At 42.1% G+C, this 23,854-nt stretch overlaps 1 protein-coding gene and 1 long non-coding RNA gene across 4 annotated transcripts in view; one reads left to right on the top strand and one right to left on the bottom strand.

Annotated features, from left to right (window-relative positions):
* The window catches only part of LOC135901948 (uncharacterized), a 54,971-nt gene that overhangs the window by 25,242 nt on the left and 5,875 nt on the right, over positions 1-23,854 (bottom strand). The gene's annotated exons all lie outside the window — the stretch shown is intronic.
* Positions 769-23,181, top strand: LOC135901944 (neprilysin-1-like). Its single transcript, XM_065431787.2, has 21 exons — positions 769-940; positions 2,827-2,950; positions 3,026-3,073; positions 3,559-3,720; positions 5,000-5,086; positions 6,733-6,932; positions 8,476-8,664; positions 9,617-9,703; positions 10,430-10,560; positions 11,860-12,085; positions 13,225-13,323; positions 13,983-14,060; positions 14,384-14,499; positions 16,284-16,345; positions 16,484-16,535; positions 16,988-17,055; positions 17,213-17,343; positions 18,504-18,569; positions 18,769-18,864; positions 20,181-20,254; positions 22,886-23,181. Exons 2-21 carry the CDS (start codon positions 2,872-2,874, stop codon positions 22,989-22,991), a joined length of 2,157 nt encoding a protein of 718 aa, XP_065287859.1. The 5' UTR covers positions 769-940; positions 2,827-2,871; the 3' UTR covers positions 22,992-23,181.

Here is a 23,854-nt window from a genome sequence, read left to right as displayed (position 1 = left end):
ACGAAGCTACAAGGGAAACGTTATCCCGTGTCTATCGCCTAATAAGCAACACTTTAATTACTGTAACTGGTGTATCACGGCTAAGGTTTACCATCTAGCCTCGCCATCTACATGCTTGTTCTCCTGAACGGTGTCGATATATGGGCAACGTTTCATTGACAATACAGCATTTAGTACCTTGGGTGTTGTCATCCTTCTCTGATGTGTCCTGTTGTGAATATCAGTTGTCGCAGTTTTACAGAGTGCATCAATCTTCGAACTGAGATGCTAAAAAGAAAAATTACCTCAATTTCATAGCTGGGCAGGCTGGAGTCACACTCGTAATAATATAGAGCGGTAACAAAACGAGAAGCTGCGTACATTCCATATCAAAGCAGCAAATAGGTAGCGACAAAGACAGGAGTTTTGCATCCAAGTGATCTTGAACTTTTCAATCTCCAGTTTATATCAGGTAGAATGAAGTCCAAAAAAAAGACATATAGCGCAAACAACACATTAACAGAACTGATTATCCGTTGTAAGTGCAGCTTTTGTCTTTGCTTCGCCTTGTTCGTTATATGGCTTGTGCTTGTTTTGTTCTCGAGTGCGGGAGCTCTGACTAGCGAGTAATGCCGCATTACTGGGTAGAGGCGTATCGAATGACGCCTGGGCCTGACTATTGAAGCTGGATTCCTGCCGGAGTCGTGTTGCCCACCATGTCACGCGCATAAAAACTTCGGGAGGCACGCTCCCTGCACTATCAAGTGTCTTATTCAGGGAAAATTTTTTATGTTTGGAGAAAAGCACGAAAACCGTCGGCCAAGTTACAGCATTTGCGTCAGATTGCTGCTGGTTTGCAAGGAGTAGTTTTCTATTAGAATTTCAGCTGCCGTCAAGTGCCCCAACTGATGACCTACGAAACTTTGCGCTCGTAATCACTCAACCCTCATCTATACACAAGGTGGGTATCCTGCAATGCAGAAGTATATGTGCGAAATCGAAGATAGTTGAGCTGACATGAACCTGGTTATAATCAGTTCCCATGCGGTGCTAACACATATTCGTCTTGTTTGGTATTTGCTATGGTGATGCACATTTGTTTTGAGGAATATGTATTTTTCGGGTACGTATGCCTTGCGCAAAATCCTTTGAATAACAAGGCAGCGAATAATTGCCGTTGCTAGTTTATTTTGCTGGAGATTCAGGAGTGTTACTGCTGGAGTCGGTCTATGCCAATGGGTACCAGAGTACGTTCAACTGGTAAATACACGACTGTAGTGCACGTGCGAATTTATTTTCTCTGGAATCGGCCGACATTCCAGCGGATGACTTGTGCTCCATGACGCAGAAAAATATCGACAGAGCTGTGCAGCGTACTGACATAGCTTCTGCCAGCACTTGTAGCTGAAGTAACAGCAAAGTCATAGCTGCACATAAATGTGTTGCCTTTAACAGCGGAACACACTTGACATATTCTGAGCGGCGACCGAACACTTTTTTTGCGGCTATCAATTTGTCGGGATCTTGTATCTCTGGTTTGGATATGGTCATAGAAAAGAGTAAATAAGTCGCATTATAAATTTATCTCGTTGTGAATGATAATCTGGATGCCCTGAATCGGATGTAAGTAACAATACTTATAATGGCGCAAAGATTGAGGAAGCAATAAAAGAATGACCACAACACAAAATCGGTGAGATGAAAACTTCACCTTCGACAGCGCAAGATGTATGCAGTGAAAGATAAGCAGGGTAAGTTCATCAGCAATTTCGATGATATAGTAAAGACAGCAGAAATATTCTGTACTGACCTGTATACGTAGCTGTAGCCACACCACCTTGATTGGAAGTAGTGATCAACAGGATACTGAGTCTCCTTCAATAGTTAGCGATGAAGTTAGACGGGCCTTGCAAGCAATGTGTAGGGGCAAAGTGGGAGGAGATAGAATAGCAGACGATTTAATCAAATATGGTGGACATATGAATGGAACTCTTGGCTCCCTTTACACGCAACGGCTGATGACTTCAAGTGTGTACTAGAGAGCTAGAAAAATGCCAACATTACACTAATCCATAAAAGGATATGTTAAAGAATTGAATAATTATAGGCCCATTAGCTTCCTTTCAGTATAGTATAAAATACTCACCAACCAATTTCTGATGCAAATCAGAGCAACACGACTTCAATCAACCAAGAGGAGAGACGGACTTCAAGAAGGGATATTATAGATTGGACTACATCCACGTCATCAATCAGGCAACTGAATAATCTGGGGGATACAACCAACATTTCTACATGGCTTTCGTAAATTATGAAAATGCGTTTAATTCAATAGAGATAGAAGGTATCATGAAGACATTGTGTAATCAAACAGTACAGAAGGCATACATGAATATCCTGGGTAATATTCTACAAAGATTCGATACCTGCATTGCTTGCCCACGATAAAAGTAGAATATTGCCTATAAAAAAGGGCTCAGACAAGGAGACACAATTTCTTCAATGTTATTCACTGCATGCTTAGAACAAGTAATCAAGCTATTAGACTGGGAAGGCTTAGGATCAATGGCGAATATACGACAGGAATGATGCGGCAGTATCAAAACAACCAAGAAGTCCAGATTTTGCTCGTATTTCATAAATGTGCTAGATCTTTTGCCGTAAGTAAAAAATATGTTGCATAAGAATGCTGTAGCATTCAGCATGGGCGCCACACTCTTTTCTGTTGTACGACACTTGAGAACAGGTAAGGGGAAACGAAGGATGCAGAGATAAAAATAGAAATTACAATAAAGCCGATTATGATGAGGCGAGAAACGTACATTGATTTTGCTTTTGTGTCCGCAGGCTGTACTTGGAGGAAACAAATACTTTTTAGGAAGTCGTGAGGAAATGCTTTGTTGGCTTTTCGTACTATTTAACGCGATGTGTGTCCTCAAAGCAGAGGAGGACACCCTTTTTCCTGGTCGGTGTAAGTAACCCTAATGTTGGCATTTGAGACCTTAAAAACGAAAATCCCATTGATAACCTTGGCCACCTGTTCCAGCTTTTAGGTCCCGAAGTCTCTGCGACAGTCCAGTTTGCAAAGAAAGAGGTGTGTAACGTTTTTTATTTGTAGCTTTTCTGCGTTCATGCCAGCATTTTCTCACAAGTCTGTTCTGGGTATCAATATTGTTACAATAAACATCTGATTAGCAGTTTTCCTCGTCCAAATCATTATCACAATATTAGTATGGCTAGCAAACAGAGCTAGTTAACTGCACCTTGAATGCCTGAGTAGGGTTTCGATAAAGCAACAGGTGAAGCACCAGCAAGCTGGGGACGTATTTTCCGACGATTACTTCGGTGATACTAATGCCTTCGCCTGATGTATAGTGCTCACACAACCAATCAGCGCATGGCTAACGGCGATACTGTCACCGAAAGTGATCGTCGCAGAATACGTTCCTGGCACAGTGTAATCATTGCGTAATTTTGATGTGCATTAGACTGAGAATCTACTTTCTTCGATAGAGTTTTGAGGGATGTCTCAAAGGCAACTAGTTTTAGACGAAGATTTCGTTTTACAATTTATTGCAGCTCAACTCATTCTGGCATCTGTGAATAGGAGTGCCGACCCATGTGATGATTTCTACGCTTATGTCTGCAATCGCTGGAACAAAGCTCACCCCATACCCAATGACATGGTTGGCATGAGTCCCTTCGCTGAGCTTACAATTAAAGTCGAGCAGGACTTACGAGGTATGCACGCAGTTCGGGTATTTGTGTTTTCATCCAGGAAAGTTGTATGCCTGCGCGGAGAGTGCCTATACACGGGATGCTAAGTGCAGCGGAAATGCAACGCAAGCTTTTTGACACGGATTGAATTTGTAACAAAAGGCCTCACAAATTACAGCAGAAAGGAAGCAAAGAAGTTGGCGTGTAAAGCGTATTCTCAGAAATTAATAACTTGCTGGAGAAAGCTTGCACTTAACGAATTAGAAAGGAAAGCGTTATTTTACCAATACCTTCTTCTGCATTTGAAAGCAACGGAGTGACGACTGTGTGCCAAACGCATGTCATGAAACTTCTAATGGACAGTGTTGTGGCTATTGTAAGGTGAATAAATGTTTCTAGAGATGAAGCTGCCTTCCAGCTGTGACAGTCTTGCTATAGGCACCGGCATGGCAGCCATCAGTTGATCTACGTTTTTGCGACATAGCTAAATTATTGCGATGGCATACATGATAAGCACTGTTATGACTATTGTGTGCTAAATAAAGGTTTGTAAGGAGCAAGGTAAATGAAGGTAACACGAGGCGCGTGAACAAAGTTGCGAAATTATGATATGATACTGATGGCTTATTAAAAACGAAGTCGGGCGTACTGTCAGAAAAGCTATAGAAAAGGTAGGCACAGCTAATATGCCACCAGGAATCGAACTGAACGTCTACTAAAGCATTTGTAATAGAGAAAGAGCGTAAGCGAGTACAACTAATAGAATGATCGGAAGCAGCGGGTCGTACGACAAGAAATTATAAATTAGTCTTAGAATAAAGAGCCATGCAATATTACTAAACTATTCTAAAACAAAGTATAAAGCTATGAAGCAAGTAAATTGTGTAAGATTATGCAGCGTGAAAAAATAAAGTCAGTACGTTTTGCATCTGCTCAATTTTATGGTAACTTTTTACAAGGAGATAAACGTGAAAATCTTGCTCTCAGCCTCAATATTTAGTTTGCATTTCGCGCCATACAAGGTTTAATACCAGAACAGAAGTGTATTGTTTGGCTTGATGTCCGTCACTGCGTATAAGTAAAAAAAAACTTCCTTTAAGGCGCTGTTCTAAAAGTCCGATGTGTCTCCAGCTGACAAGCTTGATGCCTTTTGCCTGTGCAATTACAAGAATAAAGATTAAGCAACTATAGTATAATAATAGCAGCAGTTGCAAAATGGTGGCAGTAGTGTAGTTTTGAGTATTTCGCGTAGGTTGGACAACCTAAAGACTTACGTTCTCGTGCCTGCCATACTTTCTTGCAGAAATCCTCGAGAGTCTCCCCGTTGTCCCTGAAGCCAAGACAGCGCGGGAAAAAGCGGCGGTCGCTTATCACACCTGCATGAACGCCAGTAAGCGGCTGCGCCAGAGGATAGGCCCATAACATTATATAGTTTCCCTCTACTCTGGTATATATCATCTCGCTAGGTGACTGGCTATCTGGAGTTGGCGTTCAGGGCTGCTGACGACTCGGTGTGATCTCGGTCAATCGCATAAGGCGAAACAGAACGCAAACTGAACGTGCGTTCCGAGCAGTAATGTCTGATCGCGCCCCTGGTCGTCACTTTCAACAGCACAAAATTTCAACTAGGAGAGGGTATCACGTTTGAGCGGCATGCCAGCAAAACTAATGATCAACAGTAAGCGAACCAGGAAACACTCATTCTGTAGTCAACGTTTCAATTAGGCAACTTGTATTTGTCGTCCCCTTGTCAAAAGTTTTTCTAGCAGGTGGAGGCCTTCCTTCTTCGCTCAGAAATGATGTTATCTAGCTTCGATATTCATGTGAACTGTTTGTATCGTTCAGAAAATACGAGAAGGTAGCTAACACAAAAGATATCCACACATTATAAAGCGTTCCTCATGACCTTGTTTTCAGCATGAAAACAGTATCTCCGAGAGTTATGTCTTAAAATGTCTGATTAGCAATCACTGTCTATCACTGGTGGGCACTTTCACTATATTGCCTTAAAATTTCGATGTTTGGTTTGACAGGCACATGATTTCAGGAACCAATGTTAATGTAACTCAGTCTAGAAAAGCACAATGGATCCAAGCCATGGGTAGGGTCAATGAATCTGTGTGCTCAACACATACACTACAGAGAATGTGGCCTACGATAATCCATACAACCAGGAGGTGACAGCACAGACATCAGTTCAGTATTAAGTAGTTTCTACAAATGTCGGGATTTGGCGTGAATCGGCTACTGCATGGGTACTCGCCCTATCCTACGCATTCATTTTGATTGGTGCTTGTCCAACTTGGAGCCATTGTACATCATTCAGACCTTTGATCACAACTTACCAAGTCCTTTTTTTTCAAAATAAGCATTCAGGAGTGTCAGTGGGATTGTTCGCTGCTACGTTCTGAATATCCTTACACATTGGTTTCACTAAGGAAGTACAACGTATATTATTTGCAATAGTGTTCCACTTACTACGTGGCATTTTTATGGCATGAATGTCGTTGAGCATGGGCTGTTCCTTCAGTCGAGCTTTTTAAAAATGTTAGTGAATAACAACAACAACATTGTTCCGCATGAGTTTTACAACCTACACTGAACACGGTAAGGTCGCTCGACACAGCCTGCATCAACAAACCGCAAAGTATTTGCAAAAATTATTCACTTATTTATTTGGGATTATGTGGAACGAGGTCAAGATTGTAGTTCTTGTAGCCATTATCCAGAAAACATCACTTAGCGAAGATACGTTCTGTAACATCGTCAAGTCTCGTAATTTCTATGCCTAAATGCTTTCTGGACACTCCCAGAAATGACCCTCCAGCATTTCTAATGTTGTTGTAGCGCAACTTGAAAGACAAGGGCAACAGAAAGGCATATCTGATGCACACAGCACCATGTGTCAGATGTGCCTCTTTGTTGTTCTTGTCATTCAACTTGCGCTACAGCAAAGTAAGATATGCCATACCAACAAGCCCTTATAGCTATCCTCATCGGCCCTCCAGCGTGTGAACTGATGTACTCAAATCGCAGGCATAAGCGAAGAGGAAGGCATAAAGGCAGTGAGACGAGTCCTCGAGAAAAACGGGCTCGGAAAATGGCCAGTCCTGGACCACAAGGAGATTGAGGATATTGGTGACCACAAGGACATCGTCGAAAAAACGGGACTCACCTCTCTTTTCACGGTGCATATCGTCAAGGACATGGACAACCCCAAAGGTCACATTCTGCAGGTAATTTCTTGGGAAGGATAAATACAATCGATTTACTTCATTATTAATTGGAAACGAAACGTATTATGGGGTTTTACGTGCTAAAACCACGATCTGATTATGAGGTACGTAGTAGTGGGGCTCACCTGATTAGTTATTGCCAACTGGTGTTCTTTAACCCTCACCTAATCCTAAGCAGACGGGTCTTTTTGAATGTTGCCTCATCGAAGTGTGATCGTCGTGGCCGGGATTTGATCCCGCGACCTCGTGCCCAGCAGTACAACAACAAAGCCATTAAGCAACATGGCGAGTATTGATAATTGAAGTTGAATATAAGACAGCTCATCGGGAAGATATAGGAAATATTTTCCATTACCATTTCTATACTTTACATGGCATATATTAATTTTTTTCAGTGAAATCTGCAGATTGTGTGTAAACAGCATGTGGACTTCTGAGCTTACCTTACTTGTCGAGTGGTATCTTTAGATAGTGCGCAAAGACAACGTTCGGAAGTGCATATTGTTTATACACAATATGCACCTTCTATACACTACCTTCAATGTCAAGTGGCCATAATTCTATTAAAGGCTACGCTAGTGAGGTAAATGCTCCTTGGACAGCTAGCTTAAGAGCTTTTGCGGACACATTTTTGCGAATAACTAAACTGTGCACCCAACTTAAACAAAAAAAGTCGCCGCTATGATTTATCTCGTCTCTGTTTCATCGCTCAAGCCTCCTCATGGGTAATTAGCGCTCAGAATTTCAAATTATTTTATGCATTTCTCGCTACCAAATGTACTAGAAGTTTAAAAGAAAATGTAGTTGTCTTCAAATTTTGTTGTATTTGAAACTTGATGAAAGACCCAATCTGTGATCGAGGAATCTGTAAAGCCCATCACGTAGTGATTGTTACCCTGTGATCGAGTTACATAAATAAATTATTTTCTCTCCTAAAATGTCAAAATCCTTATTGATCAGTCACAAGACAAACTGAAAAACTAATTTGAGAAACATACTGACAAACACATAAAATCAGATTACATTGATGTCCATGATGTCCTATACTAGTAACTCTACTTGTATGCAAAAACGCCAAGTACTGGTTCCCTTTCTTCACAATTTTCTCCAGAATTCCGTTTCTTATCGCAGCTTCTCATCCGGAACAAGAGGTATGTAAATTTGTTTAGCTATTAGCGCCACACATTCAACTGCTGCACGTTTTCTCCGACATCTTGTACAAGGCTTTTCTGCACTTAGTTCTCTCTTTCACACCTAATTGAACATTGTCGCATTCATGTAGTTGTGATAGTGCAGGGTTTTATTGCAAGGTGGGCACGAATCTATGTTTCTTTGTAGACTTAATATGCTTTTCTTGTGGTATGTCCGTACGTGCTGTACTAGAAGAAGGGGCAGCCTCAATTTTTTAACACTGCCCTTGAATGGGCAGGCCCGATGTAGCCTGTCTTTCCGTTGACTTACATTTCTTGCACAAAAAAATAATTTCGTTGAGGACGCCATCGCATGGAGAACACACTGCAGACCAGCATTATTTTTTTTACAGCTTGGCCAAAAGGCTAACACAAATATCGAATCCTGTACACGCTGTAAGAAAGAAGGTGAGACCACGTTGGATGACAAATATCGTCAATTGGCCGAGACCGCGGCTAAACTGTTGAGACCGAGTGCACATGAGCAGCAACTGAAACTCTACGGTAGAGCTACGGCATTCTTTGCATCACAGTTGAATGAGGTATTGTATACGATAAACGTTTGTATTGGAGACTTTGCATGAATTGCATGACATGAGAGCAACTACTCACCCACTTGCCTGCTGTCCCATGTACTGCCATAAGTGTAAACTGTTGTGCTTTTGGGTATGGCAAGTTTGTGATATAACTAATAATAATAATAATATGCATAAGCAGCGTGAATGACAGAAAAAATTGAAGCGGGTGACACATGTCCTAAACATTCGAATCGTTTTTTTCGCGGTCGTGGAAGTTGCTACAATGGAAACGTAACACGGCAGAAACAAAACGCATCCCTAAAAAGCTTTCAAAACGTAAAAAAGAAAAAAAGAATCAAGACAGTAGTGGTAGGGCAAATACATCAAGAAAATAAAAAAAAGAGGAAGTTAGCAAACACCACGCAGAAGAAAGAACTTCCAGAGATATAACTGAAATAGAAGCATCAAGAAAAGGATGTACATGCGAGATTAAGTAATTGTGCGGGGAGGTTTACTGAATTACTTGGAAATACTAGCGCAGTGAAGGCCAGCGAAAGGGTCACTTCAACTTCTAGCCTAGAATAAGAGAACGACTGTGATTAGTGTGCTTTCCAGGGCACTATTTTCCGTCTACTTAGTATACATTGCGCCTTGAGACCACAGAGAATGTTTTATTATATCCGTCACCCTTGAGGTACATGGCTTTGATATTCAACTAGCAATAAGTGTTTGTTACCGGGTAGTGTTCTTGCTGTCATACGGTTCAGACTAGATGGCGACTTCTATTAAAGGGATAACATCTAGCGACGACGTCCTACATCATTTCACACCAACTACTCCCTGTCACACCCTTGTCGGCATTACAGAAACCCAATTTTTTTGATTTTTCCTAACTGCACATTCAAATCCTGCATAGATGCCAGGTATGTTAAGGAAAGGGCGACACGCTACAATCTCTTTCCTTTGTTTCGAGTAGGTCCAACAGCCTCCAGAAGAAAGGCGAAAATTGAGGGAGAACTATTGCGTTACTACAGTCCAGGAAGTTGATGAACGTATTCCAGGGGTGAGCGCAATTTATCTTTATTTTTGTCTCTATAGGCATACTCTCCGATCACAGGGCAGTAGTACTGACACGTGTTACGCCAAGGAATTTGCAAATAATGCTGAATTTTCGCGTTAACACAGCTAGCTCGGCGCGTAGGTGACTCAACATCACCTTAGGGGTGGGCAGCGCAACCCGATCGTCTCTTCTTCCATTTGTCCTTCGTCAGGGTTGCGCTGGCCACCGCTAAGGTTACGAATTTTCGTGACGTTCGGGATCGTAGGCTGCTGAAACTGCTGCGCGAATCATTTCAATGCGGCTTAATGAGCGCTTGGTGTTTCAGTTACGGCAAGGAGTAGGCATTCAAATGTAAAAAAAAAACGCCCAAAGCACGGAAACCGTGTTCATTAGCAACGCTTTCGCACAAAGATAAGTTTCAGTGGACAAGCTCCGCCCTCGTGCGTATGACCAAACAAATGTTTCGGTTTTCTGAACAAGGCATATCTTCTTAGCCTGCTAAATTTGCTGAACACATTTACTTCCCGACCAGCTGACAGGTCCTGAAGCTATCATTTTTTATGCAGAAGAAAAACCCTCTTAGTTGGAGCGTAGAAAGCTCCAATGCCATAATTTCCATTGCTGCTAGAAAAGGGCGTAAAATGGCTGAATATTATATTAACCTCACTTACGTTTTACCCTCTGCTTTCTTGTGAATGCGTCGTTCTTACCGCCACCTTGCCACAACAGCTTTATCTTTTCGACCTTTTGAGCACCGAATTTCGCAAGGTGAACATCACGATTCACAAGGACGAGAAGATTGTTGTCATTGCTTTGGATTTTGTGGATCCGACCACACAGCTTTTCCTGCAGACAAAACCGTGAGTAGACGTTTTACAGACTCAATTAAGTGTTTGGTGCAGTTTTCATGCTAAATGGCTGCTTTTCACAAGCCAGTACAATGCATCGATGCCTATGCGTTTTCCAAGCGGCCCCGAAATGTGCTTGAAAACATTTTAAGCCCAACGAAAGACACTACACGAAGGAACAACAGGACAAGGCGCCTACTCAAAACAGACACATGTATTGGAAGGGAGCACAAACATATAGACAACACAAATGGGGCCTGGGGGATATTGCGCATGCGCAGCAAAACAGCGGTGACGAAAACCAATAGTAAATCCCGAAAACAAAAAAAACTGAAAATACATGAATGCGATCATTCCCTTTTTGCGCCTATATATTTGTGCTGCCTTCCGATAAACATTTTAATTGTGAGTAAGCGTCTTGTCCTGTTTTTTCGTGTGCTGTCTTTCGTAGCGCTTAAAAGGTGTTCAAGGTACAAATGAACACAACTAGCCAGAATGACAATTTGTCCCAAATGCTCGCCACTTCAATCAAGTTTAGGGCACTTGTCCTCTGCTGCTCCGGGTACGCGCAGTTTTCATTTTCGGCGCGAAATTCTCGTTAAGGTCACAAATGCGAGTCCCCAAAAAGGACCTAGCTATTAGTTTTCGAGAAGAGTATATCAAAGAAAATTTAAAATAATTTAACGATAAAAAGATGCTTCACGATCCCATTATGATTTATTTTCGGTGCCTGAATCGATGGCGACCTCCTCGCTGCTTCAGTGGCTGAGTGTACAGCTTCTCAGCTGTTCAGCGCGAAGATTATTTATTTATTTATTTATTCATTCATTTATTAAGATTCATTCATGAATATAGAAAAACGCACAAGTCCACACTGTATGGCTCCGTATGTGATGCATCTGGCCCCATATTGATCTTGACTACCAGGGTCTTTCCGCGCGCACAAGTCTATGTGCACGAGCGATTTGCGTTAGTATCCATCAGAATCAGATCGCATGGCCGAGAATGGGACCGGTGACCCAGTGCTGACCATCAGAACACCACAGCCGCTGGGCCATCGGGCGTGTTGGACGAGGTTGTGGGTTCGAATCTCCCCCCACGCCGCAACACTCGGACGAGCCTATGCGCAGGAGCACTCCTGCACATTGACTTGCACGCATGCAAAGAAAAAAATGCCGTTGGTAGTCTGCACTAAGGAACAGTCTTCGACTACGGCCCAGCTGAACCTAAGTTGTTGCTTCGGGACATAGGAAGGCCAAACTACGTGCCTAAAGAAGCAGTAACACTTCTTACGATTTAATTACCTTTCAGCGAAGTTGTGTACAACTACCTTGGCTTCATGAAGGCTTTCGAGCTACTGCCACTGGTATCGAAACAGTTCCAAGCATTGTACAGTGAACTCAGGCAGGAGGCGTACGGAGTGGAGAAGGACCAACCTCGCTGGATGAGGTGCATACGTAGTCTCCAAGATATCATGAAGGACATCATTGGCCGTCTCTATATGGAGAAGCGACTCACGAAACAAGCTAAGCAAGAGGTGAGCAAGATCAGAAAACATGTGTTGTAGAATTATTTTCGAAAAGCTGAACGATTAGACAACATGGTGCGCACGTACCACCGAAGCAGATTGCACTGTAGTGGCTCCGGTAACTGCGATGAACTGCGGAAGCTGTCGCAATAGATAGATTGATCTCAACAGAAGTTAAAAATTATATTTAGCCCAAAATGCTCACAAGAGCAGCCTACTTGCTGAGAATTCCATTTGCGCTCAGAATGGGAAAAGTTTCAGGCGGAAATTGATACTTCAAATGACCGCTAGTACTCGAACACGGGATGACAAAGGAGTTCTCAAGTCATAGATAAATCCCTTTACCACAACATAGGCTCTGTAGACAAAAGGTTCTCTTTATGTGCCCGAAAAAACTTTGAAATATCATTTATAACTTTGCAACAACGTAGGAAAGAAAAACAATCAGGTTTCCCTGAAAGAAGAAATGCAGGCAGAAATGTAGTATGTTTCTCCCACCTGTTTGTGACATAGTATACGGTGCGTCTGCTTATACGGTCAGGGTAAACATAGGGAGACGAATTAGGCGCCGTTGTGCTTTTTTTGCTATTTGCTTGACGTTGTATGCATTCTAATTATTTCTATGCTTACACACAAGGAAACTAAGCGTTTCCAAACTGCTTTACCAGTTTTTTACACGCTTGATAGTCCATACTCCGCAAAGCCGAACGTATCATATTTAATACGCCGAGTTTAGTACCTGAAAATGCTGATTCAGACAAAACGCTAAGCACCAAGTCACGTTTCTCACATCTCAAGGCCAAGTTTCAGTTGTGAATAGCTCACTAAGGAATTAATTATTAATTTACTACTGTAATAATGTATCCAGTCAGCATGCAAGGTCTAGTATGATAGCACTCTATGGCAAGAAGTAAGTATGATGAAGTTGGTCAAAGTTTTCTTGATATGGAATGGTGTAAACTCTTTCTGGGCAAACGCGCTTTCCTCTAGTGTTATCAGCACCATGTTCCCTCCTTGGCTGCAAATACGACGCAAGCGTCGAAACCGTCCCGCATTTTCAGTATCATAAAGCCTACTTGTTGGAGCGAGGGGTGTGCTCTGGATCTGGCATACTGCATCACTTACGAATTCTCCTGATTATTCAACAGGTAAAAACGCTTGTGCAAGAGATTGGAAAGTCGTTTTATTCCCGCCTACGTCACATTGTATGGATGGACCTCGAAACACGTGATAAAGCACGTCAAAAGGTTCGCGCACTTTTCTTAAAATCTTCGATCATTCGATCTATTGGCTATAGGGTTTTAACGCAACTGTGCACACCTCAACTATTATGAAGCGAATGTAGCTGTGTAAAAATGTGCGCCTTTTGTAAACCAACGCAACTTATGAGAGTAAATACAGTATGCAATAAAAAATCCCAACATATTTGTAGGCCACTTTGAAAATATGTACTCAAAAATTTACATCTCAGAAATTACAAGGCCTGTGTATTTACTAACCAAACAATATGAAACATGTGAAAATTATATAATTAACATGTGCATTTTGTGTTCATCAATATGAAGTGCCATATGCCTATATGGCCCGTAAATTTTGATTATTCGAAAACAAAATGTCCAATAGAAATAGTTACACAGCTGAAGACAAACAGGAAACTGTGGTGTTGAATGACAGCTTTCTATATCGTCTACTTTACCTGCGCCATCTTTTGAAAATACCGTTATGCGATTTGAACCTTCCCATGTGAACCAGACAAATAAATGCGTGCTTCTAACCAATACAAAGTGCAGCCCAGTGGATTAACAATATGGGCTGTCACCATGCGTGTGACTAACATTTATTCTCAAGAACACAGTTATGCACAAAAGTTGTAAACCCGCCTCTCCTTTTACTCTCATCGATGCAGCTTTCGGAGATGAAAAAAAAGGTTGCCTACCCGGAGACGTTTCTCAGCGACGAATACATCGACAACGAATTCAGCGCCGTAAGTTTTGACTGCGTACAGCGTTCAGTTTCGTATTGACCAACAGTTTGTATTATAGCAAGGTGCCATTGGAACAGCTTGATTATGCCTCCTGCTTAATAATCATTGAGCTAAAATTACGGACATTAGAGCAATACGCAGTACATACTACAGAATATTGAATTACGCTACAGTAAGATATCGCCCTTAACTTGTACCGCGTATTAACGTTACCTTTTCTGAGTTTTCTCATGTTGGTGGATGCAATTTTAGCGTTTAAGGCAAAGATCATGGCCGTTAGTAGTAAGAAAAATTTCCTTCTTTTGTGTCTTGTTTCTTTCCAGGTCGGTACCTTGCGGAAGTCCGAGCATTTCGTCGAAATAGTGGACAAGTTCCAGAGAGTTGCCTACGAAAACCTGCTTTCCACACTGCGGGCCAGCGTCAGAGACAGCAAAGACGAGTACTTTTCAGCGTTCCCCATAAAATAAAACGCGGGGTATTTGCGCTCAGGTCCACCACTATGCTCCACCATTACGGCACTTTCGCGACTCCCCTGCCACAGAGTTTCCACCAAAAATTGCTTGGGCGAACTCTGGCATGATCAATTTTCAGCCACCGTGGGAGTGATCTTCAGTGCGTGGATTTGTCTGACCATCGCGCTCGTGGCCTCAGGCGTCGTTGTGGCTTCATTTGCTCTGCTTTATCTGTCTATCTGCACAATTTAAGAAGCCATTCTCTATTTTGGAACGCTAAAGGCAATATAATTGTGTACGTATGCCTAATCATTGCCGATTGTTGCCTTCAAATCGCAATATCGTGTTTAAGATGGCTGCTTTTATAAGTCACAAAGCCGTTTGAAGCCACACGGACAAACTTTAGGCAACTTATATACCGACCACCATTCCCCCACTGGTTCAACCACCTGGCCGAGTTACGTCTATTTTAGTAGGGCGCTGTGCTCTCCGCTAAGGTTGGCCTTACAAAAAGTTCTAAATTTTGCCATTGACGACTCCGTAGATCACTGTGTGCGACCGATCAGTGAACTTATCAGTTACCCAACGAGTGAGAAAACGAAACACCTCCGCTGAAAACAAAGCACGTAGATGAGTGCGGTTTCTCGCAAAGTTCGATCAACGGAGTTCAAACGTTGCGGCTACCGTTTGAACTGCCAGCCCTCGGCACAAACGTGTTATCTCTAGTGGCACCAGAATGTATGACTAGGAGTTAAAAGCAGTGGCTGCTTTAAAAGCAGTTTAAAAGCAAGGCGCATGCCCTAACTTTTGTCAGGGACGTAATGATATAGTCACTGGCACCTTTCAAAGAAATTGGCATTGATTTGCGCGAAACAATTGCGCCTTTATGAAGGACGCAATTTTCAATTTGGTGTACTTAGATCACAGAGATATGAGGTAACAATCCAAGATGCAGCATCAACAAGACAAAGCGCTACAGGATGTTACATCTTGGTCTATGTAGTTGTGAAGATAAAGCGATGTTTATCAGAAGAAAGCGCAACAAATGCTCATTTTGTCCACGTAAACAGGAAGAGGGTGTGCCGGTGTGAGCCGGATGATTATAATTAAAGAAACAAGATTTTACAAATGCGTAGATAATTACGTACAAATGCGTAGGTCGCGCAAGCGATCAGGAAATGACAATTGCACCGCGGAAGGCAGTGCAAATGACAAAGAGAAATGCCTTGCCATTTAAAAACCTCTATTGCCTTTAAGGGAAATCCTAAATCGTCAGGTTGACTTCGAATGACTTGTCTGCTATTGAATTTTGCTACGTCCGCAAGCTGTTTACGAAGACAAATTTAAGAACGAATTTAAAAATCACCAGTACTGTGAGTGGTTCCAACTCCATTGCTAAATGTATACTTCTAGCTTTCGTTCAACAAAGTTGCCGTTTTTCTAGCTTCAGCATTCTGTCATCCACCCGGAAGAGCACGATACATGATGCGCATTTAGTTTCGTTTGCTTACATACGGAATTTTTTCCGGCTAAATAGTTTCCATACTTTTCTCGTTGAGCTCCTAGCACCTTAGCACGGCAAAAGCAAATTAAACCGCACTTTGAACACTTAGTTGGCTTTAGCAGTAGGAATGGCATCAGAGCGCCTATGTAACGCATCTGCTTCGCGTGAGGTATGCCGAACAAAGTTACAAAGTGTGGAACTTAACAGCGTCGCATACGCTATATTTTATTGTTTTGACACGTGAATTGGTTTCGTTTTTTTTTTCAGATGGAGTGTTTCTGCTACAGAAGATGTGAACGCTTACTATTCTCCCGAGACCAACGAAATTGGTGAGTTTTGCGAGAGAGCTTCGCACTACAGCACTGCAATGCTTTTGCGGCGCGAAAATAATAACTCACGGCACGGGGCTGCAGTGGTCCCATGACGCACGCTGAATCCACTAATACAGGATTTTCTTTCTACACCAGTCATACCTGGAGGGATACTTCAAGCCCCCTTCTTCCAAGATGGTCTCCCATCGTAAGGAAACTACCTTCTCAGTCGACGTCAGGCTTTTTCACGCTAGCGTTCACAAATTGGTAACTCTAGTCGTTTGATTTTTTTGGAGATTAAGTGATACTAACAGACAGCAGAAAACTTGAGTTGTTGGAACAATGATCAACTTCTCGTTTGATACGAATATTGCTTATGCGCGCCGCGTATGATCCAGCTTTTACAAAAGTCTTTGTGTATTAGTAGGAAATAGTACATCGCATATAGTTCAAAGCTGCTTTAAAGCGTGCCTTTCTTTCAGTGGTGTTAAAAGCAGTACTTGTATACCTACGTGTAATCATATCTAGCAAAAGGCGGTTAGAGGATTCGTTCTAAACAAAGTATATTTCAATCATCCTTCATAAAGAAAACAAACAAACAACAACGCTTTGCAGTAGTGTTCCTCAGCGCGATCGTTTATTATCGCGTTCAATATTTAGGTACATCAACCTCGGAGCAATCGGTTCCATAGTCGGCCACGAGATATCACATGGCTATGACGACGAAGGTAAGACTGAGTTGTCCTGCTATCGGAGACATTTTCCTTTATTCGTATCAGTCACCTACAGGCATGCTCTATATCCATAAAAACATGGTATATAATTGGTGATTTATTTTGTGGTCTCACGTGAGTCCGTTAATCCACTATTTCCGTTATCATTAAGGCTCTCAGTACGACAGCAAAGGATGGCTCGTCAACTGGTGGAGTAATGCCACTGAAAAAGAGTTCAACGAGAGGAAGGAATGCTTCGTACACCAGTACGGAAGCATCGTCGACCCAGTAACGAAAACTCAGGTAGGCACAGTCTTCCTTGAGGGAAGGCAACAATCTTAGTCTTGTGTTTAAAAAAAGTTGGGGAAGAGAACCTGTTGTTTTGCTTCAGCATTGTAGTAATGGTCTCGCCGGAGCATTACACACTGCGCATGTTTCTAAGCACGAATTACATTACTAGAGTCGACAGTGCATTAAAAATTTATCCTGATATTTATGAAATTCAAATAATCATTCCCATCGTGACGTGGACTTGTAGGTAGACCTTCTATTGCAAATGGACGTTAGTTAATATTCAAAGACTGGGGAGTTGATATGTGGTGTTTAATGGTGCAATGGCCAGGTATGGCCAAAGAGCCCCATGGCAAATGGTAATTTTAACAACGTATTGTGAATGGCGTGAACAGTGAACTTATCATGGTAGATGTGACATGGCTGTAAGAGAGCCTAAAAACTGTCGCTGTAGTTAGCGTGAAATATATAGCTACTAAAACGATGACACTGATTAGTTAGGGACATGGGCGATGACAATTGGGTTTCGTTAAAAACATGAGACTGGAAAGTTACAAATGATAAAGTAAAGATGACTAACGTGTCAATAGATTCTCTTAGAAAACAATAAAAAGAACAGTTCTGTCACTAGTGTTGGGTACTCGGGAAAAAAATGACTTCCGAAAAAATTGGGCCCCGTTTGTCTTTATAAAAAGTGTAATGTATGCTCTCTGGTGCGACAATCACGCTGCACTCCTGTATTTTAAGTACAGCCGCATAGAAAACACGGGCCTGAATTCACAAAGGGTTTCGTTGGCAAGTGATGTTCGCCATTATCCAGCTGTCCTCGCTATTAATGTGCCCAGCGTTCGGATTGGCTGGAATTACCTCTTGCGAACAATTCTAGCGCAATATAGCTTTTTCGGAAGACGGGCCCAGGCCTTTTTGCAAAATTCTCTCTAACCTAACAATTTTTGTGCAGGCTGCACGTCCAAAGCGAATTAACATGAAGGACTAAGCAGTTATTACACTCAGCACACCGATGACCACGCCTTTCCGAGCAAGAACACTAGGTGGCACTGTTAAACACGATACCAGGCCGAACACTGCGCAGTGCACTGTGTAATTTCTCAGTCTCATGAAGCTCCATATGACTGCCACAGCTTGAGCGTCGTGCTCTGAATTTGCTTCAGATTCATGGGGAGAACACAGTCGGAGAAAACATTGCTGACAACGGAGGAATTCGCCTCGCGTTTGCGGTGAGTAGAAAGATAAGCCCTGTATATGTACTTCACAAGTTGAAATAACGTCGATGTTGTCCCCGTTCTGTCCCCATCACAAGCATGCACTTAGAAGTACACGGACTGTACAGCTATCGCTACTGTCTACGAAACCTAACGAAATCGAGCATTACTAAGTGCGTTTCCACGTCGATCAGCATTGCGTTTATTTTTTCAGACACACGTTCGGCTTTCGGAGGATGATAACGTGCTAGTCTTGCCAGGACTCGATGAGTTTACGCCTGAACAGCTGTTCTTTATTTCACATGCATTGGTAAGAAATTTCCACTACACGAACATTATTTCCCAAAGAAGAGTGCGCATTTGGGCTGGTTCTCCATGTCCCTCTCATTGTCCTGTTGGTTAGGCACTGTTTTACTGCTCGTAATTATTCCCCGCTTTCTCGTTTTTGTAGTAATACTTAAACTGATGCTACCATATCGAGCAGTAACTTCGCTGTATGTGAGGGCACCAAGTTTTATTAAAAGCCATTGAAATGGGCTCCGAGCATAAATATTCACATAGTTAAATAGTAACCCAACAAACAAAGCTAAGAAAGCAAGCTAATGATATTGGCGCCTGAAATAAACCTAGGATGGCCCGATGACATTCATCAAGATGAATATAAATCTGGGGAATTTAATTCTGAAGTAACTAGAATAAACAAGAACTGTAATATGGAACACCTAAATATGAAGAGTGATATAAAAAGTGCGTGTTCATTTTATGTAAGGTTTATATATTCAATGAAATAACACAAGGTATTACGCTTACGTTTGTTACGCGTTCTAAATAAAAACACATGTTTACTCGCCAGCTTTGAGCAATAGCAAACAACCCTCACACTTCCTTCGGCATGATTTTTATGTTCACCATTTTTTAAACCAAAATGCCATCCACCATACGTTTATGGTTAATAGTTTGGTTAACGTTTGCAGTTTGTAGTAGGGCCCAATAATAGCTTACCGAAGACTCGTAAGGCATTTCTTGAAATTTGCATTACCTGGATAAAAACTGGAGCACTATTTTTTTAAAGGGCGTAATTCTTCCGCCTAAGAACCAAAACACTCCTACTTCGTTGCTGCGCAGTTTTTTTTTTTCAGTGAAAGGAAGAAAAAACGCAAAAGTATGAAATGATCTTCGTCAGTGTGTGCTCCTGACGAATAAATTGATCGGCAATTATACGATTTAACGATTTCGGTATTGTTGAGAATTTTCGTCGCTCGATTTACTATAAATTTTTATTGTCAAATGGGCAGAGAGAAATGACGCGGGAAAATAAAGAAAACATGCGCCACGTTATAACGAACATTTAGAGTCGACGTGCAAAAGTAGGATGACATATGTGGTGGACATGTTGAGACACTTCTTACAATGCGAACTTAAGCATGCAAGCTAAGAAGGAGCGTTGCAAAAACTACGATTCGAATATAAAAAAAAAATTAAACTGCAGCCATGTGTTGTTGACTGATTAACAGTGCCATTCTATCTTATGATGTTAATCGGCTGGAGAAGCTTTTTTTGCCTATGCTATATTTATTTATTGTTATTTCAGAATTTTAGTCAAGTTTCCCACTTTCTGAGTTACAGGTTTGGTGCAGGACCACACGGCCAGAAATGGGTGATGAAGTGATGTATGATGTTCACAGTCCGAACAGATACCGGTACAGTAACTCGAACCAATAATATAGGCATTCATACGATCAATTTTTCGCACTCATGTTATAAGCCATCTACGCTCGTCCAAACGTGGTAATCCGCAATGAGGTATATTCAGCTCGCTGAAATTGATGCGGTAAAATACCGGCGCAACAAGTCCACAAGTCGTAATGCAAGCTGCCCAATGACGGAACACTTACACTGTACGACAACATTGCATGAGGTCTAAACAAAAAGATGTTAACGTAGAAGCGAGCGAGAGAAGGGCAACATGGAAACAACAGGCATTCTATAAAAATCCACAGATCGCAGCGATTCATCCGGCTCTTAAAGATCTGAGAAAGCAGCTGGCTCTCAGAAGGCACACATGTACTTATTCAGATACAGATTGCTAGTTGCAGATTCCTGCAAAAAGACACTGCTTTTTCGCTACGCCGTCAAAGAAATGCGCAAGAACAACCGTTCGTTTCTCGAAAAGTCTTATTTCTGGCACGTATGCCTTACCACGTAGTCTTTTTTGTTAGTTTGCTTCAAAAAGAAAGTCATGCGATAGCGCATCAAATTCATTGTGGTTGGGAAAGCGTCAGAGGCCGCTAAATGTTAACTTCACAGATTTTACGTGCAAAACCGAGATCTGATGATGAGGCATACGATACTGCGGTATTCCGGATTAACTTTGACCACTTGCACCTAAGTATTTGGACGTTTTCGCATTTCGTCACTATCAAAATGCGGCCATTGGGGCCAGGACGAAGATCGCGGCCCCAAGCTGAGCAGCGAAAAGCCATAACCACTGGGCTAGAGTATCGGTTGTCAGATGTCGCTACCAACGTTGTTGCTACAGTACACTTCGCCGGTATAACAGTATTACGTGAACGTTAACCCTTTCAGTGTCACTTCCATGCCGTACCGGTACGTTTTCGCGTTTCTGGTCCGCCATGTCCCTGACGTCATGTCATATAGGAATGTGAGAGCCATGGCAAGAGAGTGTTTGCATCATCCTAGTCAGTTTATTTTTTTAATTTGCTGCGTAAACAGAAATATATCGTTGTGCTCATTTTGTAGTGTCCTAGCAAAAAAACGACAGAGTAGGTGCACCCCCACCAAAAAAAAAAAGAAAATCTTCCGGCACTGAAAAGGTTTAAGACATTTGCGGACATGCTAAGGCTCTCGCAGTAAAACACGCTGTGGGGCTTGTTGGTGCATAGCTTTCAATAGATGAAGCGCCAATGGTGACGGCACACAGGAAGGAATACAGACAGGACAAGGCGCAACCTGCAACTGCTTGTTGAAGTCAAAGGTTGCTGATTATATAGCCATGAGGAGAGGGGAACGAAAAAGGAACACTGACTATGTGAATCCGCATGTGCAAAAACACTGAAGATATATATGAAGGGAATCACGTTTAATCTAAGTCTAAAACTTATCTAAAAACATGCTTTCATTCGTGTAAATATTCAGAGACGGGGTGCTGACACAGGAGTGCTGCGAGATTCCGGATTAAGCTTGACCACTTGCACCTAAGTATTTGGCTATGTTGAAGACCAACCAGATTAAGACAAGAGGGGCAACTGTGTCAGCACCCCGTCTCTGAACATTTACACGAATGAAAGCATTTTTTAGAAAAGTTTTAGACTTAGATTAAACGTGATTTCCTTCATATATATCTTCAGTATTCTCGCACGTGCGGATTCACATAGTGTTCCTTTTTCGTTCTCCTCTCCTCATGGCTATATAATCAGCCACCTTTGACTGCAATAAACAGTTGCAAGTTGCGCCTTGTCCTGTCTGTGTTCCTTCCTGCATGCCGTCACTATTGGAGCTTCATCTATTGAAAGCTAAGGCTCTCTATCAGCAAGTGCGAGGGTTAGGTGAAAGTTAAGTTGCAAGCGCATCCAGTTCTTTATTAAATAGCATTTTTCCAAAGGGCATGGGTTTTATTAGGCGAAGCTTCATTTCTCTTCGCCATGTGGTTCTTGTGAATTTCAGGATAAAGCAGTGCCCTGATGATATAGCACAAATGATGGATGGACGAATCAAACGCATTTAAGCGCATCTAAGTTTTACCTCTGCAAACTATAGGAGATAGTTGGTGGAACACGGAAATGTTTCAAAGCCTTTAGCGCTCAGCCATGTATATGCCTAGAGAAATTAGTTGTTCTATATCAGTAATGTCGCAGTAAGCACAGCTTTGATCAGTAGATCGACGCCTCCCCGTTAAAAAAAAAACACGAAATTAATCAGGGAATAAATGCAAAAATAATTCACGGAGCTTACGCAAATACATACTCGGAGAAAGTGATGAAAGCAATTACTAGAGGAAAAAGCAGGCAAGCGAATATATGACAGTAGACTTCACTCTGGAACAATGCTGCTCTTGCAGCAAATGACTTATGAGCTGAAGGAATCTCTGAAGTATTCTGTCTTTTTCTATCTGGGTTTCTTTCTCTTTTTGTGTGTGTGCGCGTCCTGAAAGACGTCTACCACGAAGTGGACTTAAATTGAGTCAAGGGGACATTGATGACGCACAAACTGCACGTTAGCTCGACGAACCAGAAATCTCACGTTTACCTTAAAATTGAGCTCGAGACAATGGCGCCATCTTATTATATTCATGTCTTGCTTTCTTGTTGCAGAGTGAACGTCCCTCTCCGAAACATGGAAGAATTCGAAGCAGCGTTTCAGTGTAAGACGGGGGCACCAATGCACGCGAGTCCAAAGGAGAGGTGTATTCTGTGGTAGGGAACTGATCGTTGCCATTGAGAAAAGTATGAAAGCTCACAGAGGCACTGAACCTAAAGAAGTCCCTGCATTGCAGTATACCGCGTAAACAAGATCGGCGTCTTGCTTTCTAGTGCATGAATAAAGACAAAGCCTGTTTTTTAATTTGTCCATACGTTGACGAAGAATAAAATGAACAATGACCACACGAAAAGAACGCCATGCTTTATTTCTACACACCCAGAAGTGCACGCAATAACACGTGTAGAAGCATTTGCTATTTGCTAGGTAAACTCCTAAGGAGGCCCTTCTATTACCCTTTATTCTATGATCCAATTTAGTGGAAACAGATATCTTAACACTACAATTCAACCAATAAGGTAATGCTTTGAATATTCATTTAACACCGCGTACACTACACGATCGACTAGCCGTCACAGTCTGTTCGATATTAAACTATGTATTAATACTTCAATGCGGAAGCGTTATATGGCTCATGCGGTGGAAAATCCAGCGTTGGCGCGACCACTCCATGGTCGAAAAATGCTACGAACCCTCGACCGTTGGTGGGAGTCGAACCGACAACCTTCGCTGTTACAACGAAGCTAATTATGACAGAGTTAATTAAGGTAGAGTTAAGGAACTCGACCCCACGACCTTTGGTGGGACTTGAGCGCACGACGTTTGGTGTTAATTACGGCATAGCTAAGTAATATAGAGTTAATTAAGGCACTCGAATCCACGACCTTTCATGGGAGTAGGGCCGTATAGCATTGTTTCTCTACGAGTGATCAGGTGATGGCCTCACCGAAATGTTACTAACACAGCCCATCCTCTGGCAGACGTAGACCATTAACCGTGAGTTCAAGCGCAATAAGATTCGT

Source organism: Dermacentor albipictus, chromosome 9, assembly GCF_038994185.2.
Source record: "Dermacentor albipictus isolate Rhodes 1998 colony chromosome 9, USDA_Dalb.pri_finalv2, whole genome shotgun sequence".
Taxonomy (NCBI): Eukaryota; Metazoa; Arthropoda; class Arachnida; order Ixodida; family Ixodidae; genus Dermacentor; species Dermacentor albipictus.
The sequence above is the reverse complement of the archived record's forward strand: the minus strand, read 5'-3'. Positions and strand labels throughout refer to the sequence as shown.

What these genes read in the sequence shown, in the direction of transcription:
- LOC135901944 (XM_065431787.2), top strand. Translation starts at nt 2,872, where the DNA reads ATGCTTTGTTGGCTTTTCGTACTATTTAACGCGATGTGTGTCCTCAAA. An exon ending in ACATGGCTATGACGACGAAG is followed by an intron (nt 17,056 to 17,212) that starts GTAAGACTGAGT and finishes GTTATCATTAAG; the next exon opens with GCTCTCAGTACGACAGCAAA. An exon ending in GAATTCGCCTCGCGTTTGCG is followed by an intron (nt 18,570 to 18,768) that starts GTGAGTAGAAAG and finishes TTATTTTTTCAG; the next exon opens with ACACACGTTCGGCTTTCGGA.